Below are 3419 nucleotides of genomic sequence, written 5' to 3'. Positions count from 1 at the left end.
GTCCGATCGTCCCCCAATCTTCACTTGTATATCAACGGTCCATGCCTCAACAGCTCTACGCCAAATCTGAAATCTCACCATATGCCGTTTCCATGGAAACGCATCCCTCGCCATAAAACACGATGTCCCTTTAACTCCTATGAAAATGTTCAAAAAGTGCTCAAAATTCACATGTGTGCTAACAGTCCAGCCGTGAAGACATCTACGAGACAGTTTTGAGATTTCTTCAAATGCCGTTGCCATGGCAACACAATGCTCGCCATGAAACACGATGTCGCTGTAAGTCCAATCGACACGGTCCAATCGTCCCCCAATCTTCACTTGTATATCACCGGTCCATGCCTCAACAGCTCTACGCCAAATCTGAGATCTCACCATATGCCGTTTCCATGGAAACGCATCCCTCGCCATAAAACACGATGTTCCTTTAACTCCTATGAAAATGTTCAAAAAGTGCTCAAACTTTACATGTGTGCTAACAGTCCAGCCGTGAAGACATCTACGGGACATGCCGTTGCCATGGCAACACAATGCCCGCCATGAAACACGGTTTTCTCATAACTTCAGTGAAAATGCTCCAAATGGCCCAAAACTTCACAGGTTTTGTAACGATGCAGCCATCAACGCATCTAAGCGTATTATGGGATGTCATCAAATGCCGTTGGCATGGCGACAGATCATTCGCCATCAAGTTAGTTCAAAAGTTTGCAGTTCAAATATTCTGCTGCTTTTCCAAGCCTTTTTACTTTCTTTACTTCTCTCATCACACATTCAAGCCCCCAGTGTTCATGCATCATTTCAATCTAAATTCTTCACTTTCTTCTTACACATTACATTTCAGCATAGCAGTTTAGCGTCAGCTTTTCAGCATAAAGCATTCCCACTAGCAATTTCTTCAGGAATTGCATTCTCTAGTTCAAATTAGCTCTACTTTTACTAACTGCGATAACGCACATCAATAATCATTATAGTAACCCAGTAACCCAATATTCTGAAAAGGGCCATTCTGCATAAGGAGTACTTTTACTTTTGGTACTTTAAGTATATTTTGATACCAATGCTTTTGTACTTTAACTTGCAACAGAGTATTTTTACCGTGTATTATTTCTACTTTTACTTCAGTAGAATATCTGAGTACTTCTTACACCACTGCTACCATGAGTCTGGAGCCGTGTGCTACAAAAGCCTGAATTTAAAACAAATATTTTACAGCTGAAGACTGTTTTCAAATGTAGGGCAAGTTGTAAGCGAGGCTCTGTTTGTAAATGAGGAAACAGTTCAGAGTGTCTGCTCCTCCTCCTGGAATGAATCAGAGTTTGATAAGCCTTCCCTCTTCTTCCTGCTCAGACACAGCCAGCTCCACTCTGTATTTCCTGGCTCCTCCCCTTCAGATCCAGAGGAGGGGTGTAACCAACATGTGGCTAAAGTACAAGAGCTGACAGCCACATTCACTGCACACACACATGCTGTTCAGATCACAGCTCACATAGTTTCAGCTCTCAGGAAGTGAAACTCAGACACTCGCTGCCACTGAGAGGTGAAATGGCGCAGAAAGGAGTTCAGCTGGACCGGGAAACCTTCTCTTGTTCGTTGTGTCTGGATCTACTGAAGGATCCGGTGACGACTTCCTGTGGACACAGCTACTGCATGAACTGTATTAAAAGCCACTGGGATGGAGAGGATGAGAATCGAATCCACAGCTGCCCTCAGTGTAGGCAGAGCTTCACACCGAGGCCTGTCCTGGTGAAAAACACCATGCTAGCAGAGTTAGTGGAGGAGCTGAAGAAGACTGGACTCCAAGCTGCTGCTGCTGATCACTGCTATGCTGGAGCTGAAGATGTGGGATGTGATGTCTGCACTGGGAGAAAACGGAAAGCCTTGGAGTCCTGTCTGCAGTGTGTGGCCTCATACTGTGAGAAACACCTCCAGCCTCATTATGAATCTCCTGTCTTTAAGAAACACAAGCTGGTGGAGCCCTCCAAGAAGCTCCAGGAGAGCATGTGCTCTCGTCATGAGGAGGTGAAGAAGATGTTCTGTCGCACTGATCAGCAGTGTATCTGTTATCTCTGCTCTATGGATGACCATAAGGGCCACGACACAGTTTTGGCTGCAGCAGAGAGGACTGAGAGGCAGAGAGACCTGGAGGGGAGTCAACTAAACATCCAGCAGGGAATCCAGGACAGAGAGAAGGAGGTGAAGCAGCTTCAGCAGGAGGTGGAGGCCATCAATGGCTCTGCTGATAAAGCAGTGGATGAGAGTCAGAAGATGTTCACTGAGCTGATCCGTCTCATAGAGAGCTCTATGAAGCAGCAGGTCAGATCCCAGCAGAAGAGTGAAGTGAGTCGAGTCAAAGATCTTCAGGAGAAGCTGGAGCAGGAGATCAGGGAGCTGAAGAGGAGAGACGCTGAGCTGAATAAGCTCTCTCACACAGAGGATCACACCCACTTTCTGCTCAACTACCCCTCTCTGTTACCGCTCAGTGTTTCCAAACACTCATCCAGCATCAACATCCGTCCTCTGCGCTACTTTGAGGACGTGACTGCGGCTGCGTCAGAAGTCAGAGATAAACTACAGGACGTCCTGAAGAAGACGTGGACAAACATCTCACTGATGGTGAGTGAAGTGGAAGATTTACTGCCTCCACCAGAGCCAAAGACCAGATCTGAATTCTTAAAATATTCACGTGACATCACTCTGGATCCAAACACTGCAAACACAAAGCTGCTATTAACTGAGGAGAGCAGAAAAGCAACATTCACGAGTCAAGGTCTGATATATTCAAGTCACCCAGACAGATTCACTGAATGGCCTCAGGTCCTGAGTAAAGAAAGTCTGACTGGACGTTGTTACTGGGAAGTGGAGTTGAGAGGGGAGGGAGTTTGTGTAGCAGTTGCATACAAGAACATCCTCAGAGCAGGGGGTTGGGAGGAATGTTTAGTTTGGATTCAATGATAAATCTTGGCTGTTACAGTCTTACAATAACAATTATACCTTTTGGTACAACAACATCAAAACTCCCGTCTCAGGTCCTCGGTCCTCCAGAGTTGGAGTGTACCTGGATCACAGAGCAGGTATTCTGTCTTTCTACAGCGTCTCTGAAACCATGACTCTCCTCCACAGAGTGCAGACCACTTTCACTCAGCCGCTCCATGCTGGACTTCGGTTTAATATTGTATTTCCTACAGCCACTGCTGAGTTCTGCAACCTCAAGTAGTCAGAAGTCATTTAAGTCCAGCTCAGTCGGCACGTAAAATGTTGGCATTCTACACTTCTGCAAACCATGGATACGTTGAGTTTCAACATTTTTGATTTCGGTAGTGCAATTATGTTCAGTCAATTAACTTGTGGGTAAAATAACTACTGAGGTAGGGTTACTGAAGTATGAAGAAGTATTGTGTTTGGTGTTCCTGCAAGAACGA

General features: G+C 45.6%; 1 protein-coding gene across 1 annotated transcript; it reads left to right on the top strand.

Annotated features, from left to right (window-relative positions):
- The first annotated feature begins 1542 nt into the window (after positions 1–1542).
- Positions 1543–2967, top strand: LOC117484225 (tripartite motif-containing protein 16-like). Its single transcript, XM_034132689.1, has one exon. The coding sequence runs from the start codon at positions 1543–1545 to the stop codon at positions 2950–2952; it is 1410 nt and encodes a 469-aa protein (XP_033988580.1). The 3' UTR covers positions 2953–2967.
- Positions 2968–3419: the final 452 nt, after the last annotated feature.

The sequence above is a fragment of the Trematomus bernacchii genome, unplaced genomic scaffold (genome assembly GCF_902827165.1).
Source record: "Trematomus bernacchii unplaced genomic scaffold, fTreBer1.1, whole genome shotgun sequence".
NCBI classification, from domain to species: Eukaryota; Metazoa; Chordata; class Actinopteri; order Perciformes; family Nototheniidae; genus Trematomus; species Trematomus bernacchii.
Note: the sequence above shows the minus strand (reverse complement) of the source record. Positions and strands in the feature narration are given on the sequence as shown.

What these genes read in the sequence shown, in the direction of transcription:
- LOC117484225 (XM_034132689.1), top strand. Translation starts at nt 1,543, where the DNA reads ATGGCGCAGAAAGGAGTTCAGCTGGACCGGGAAACCTTCTCTTGTTCG.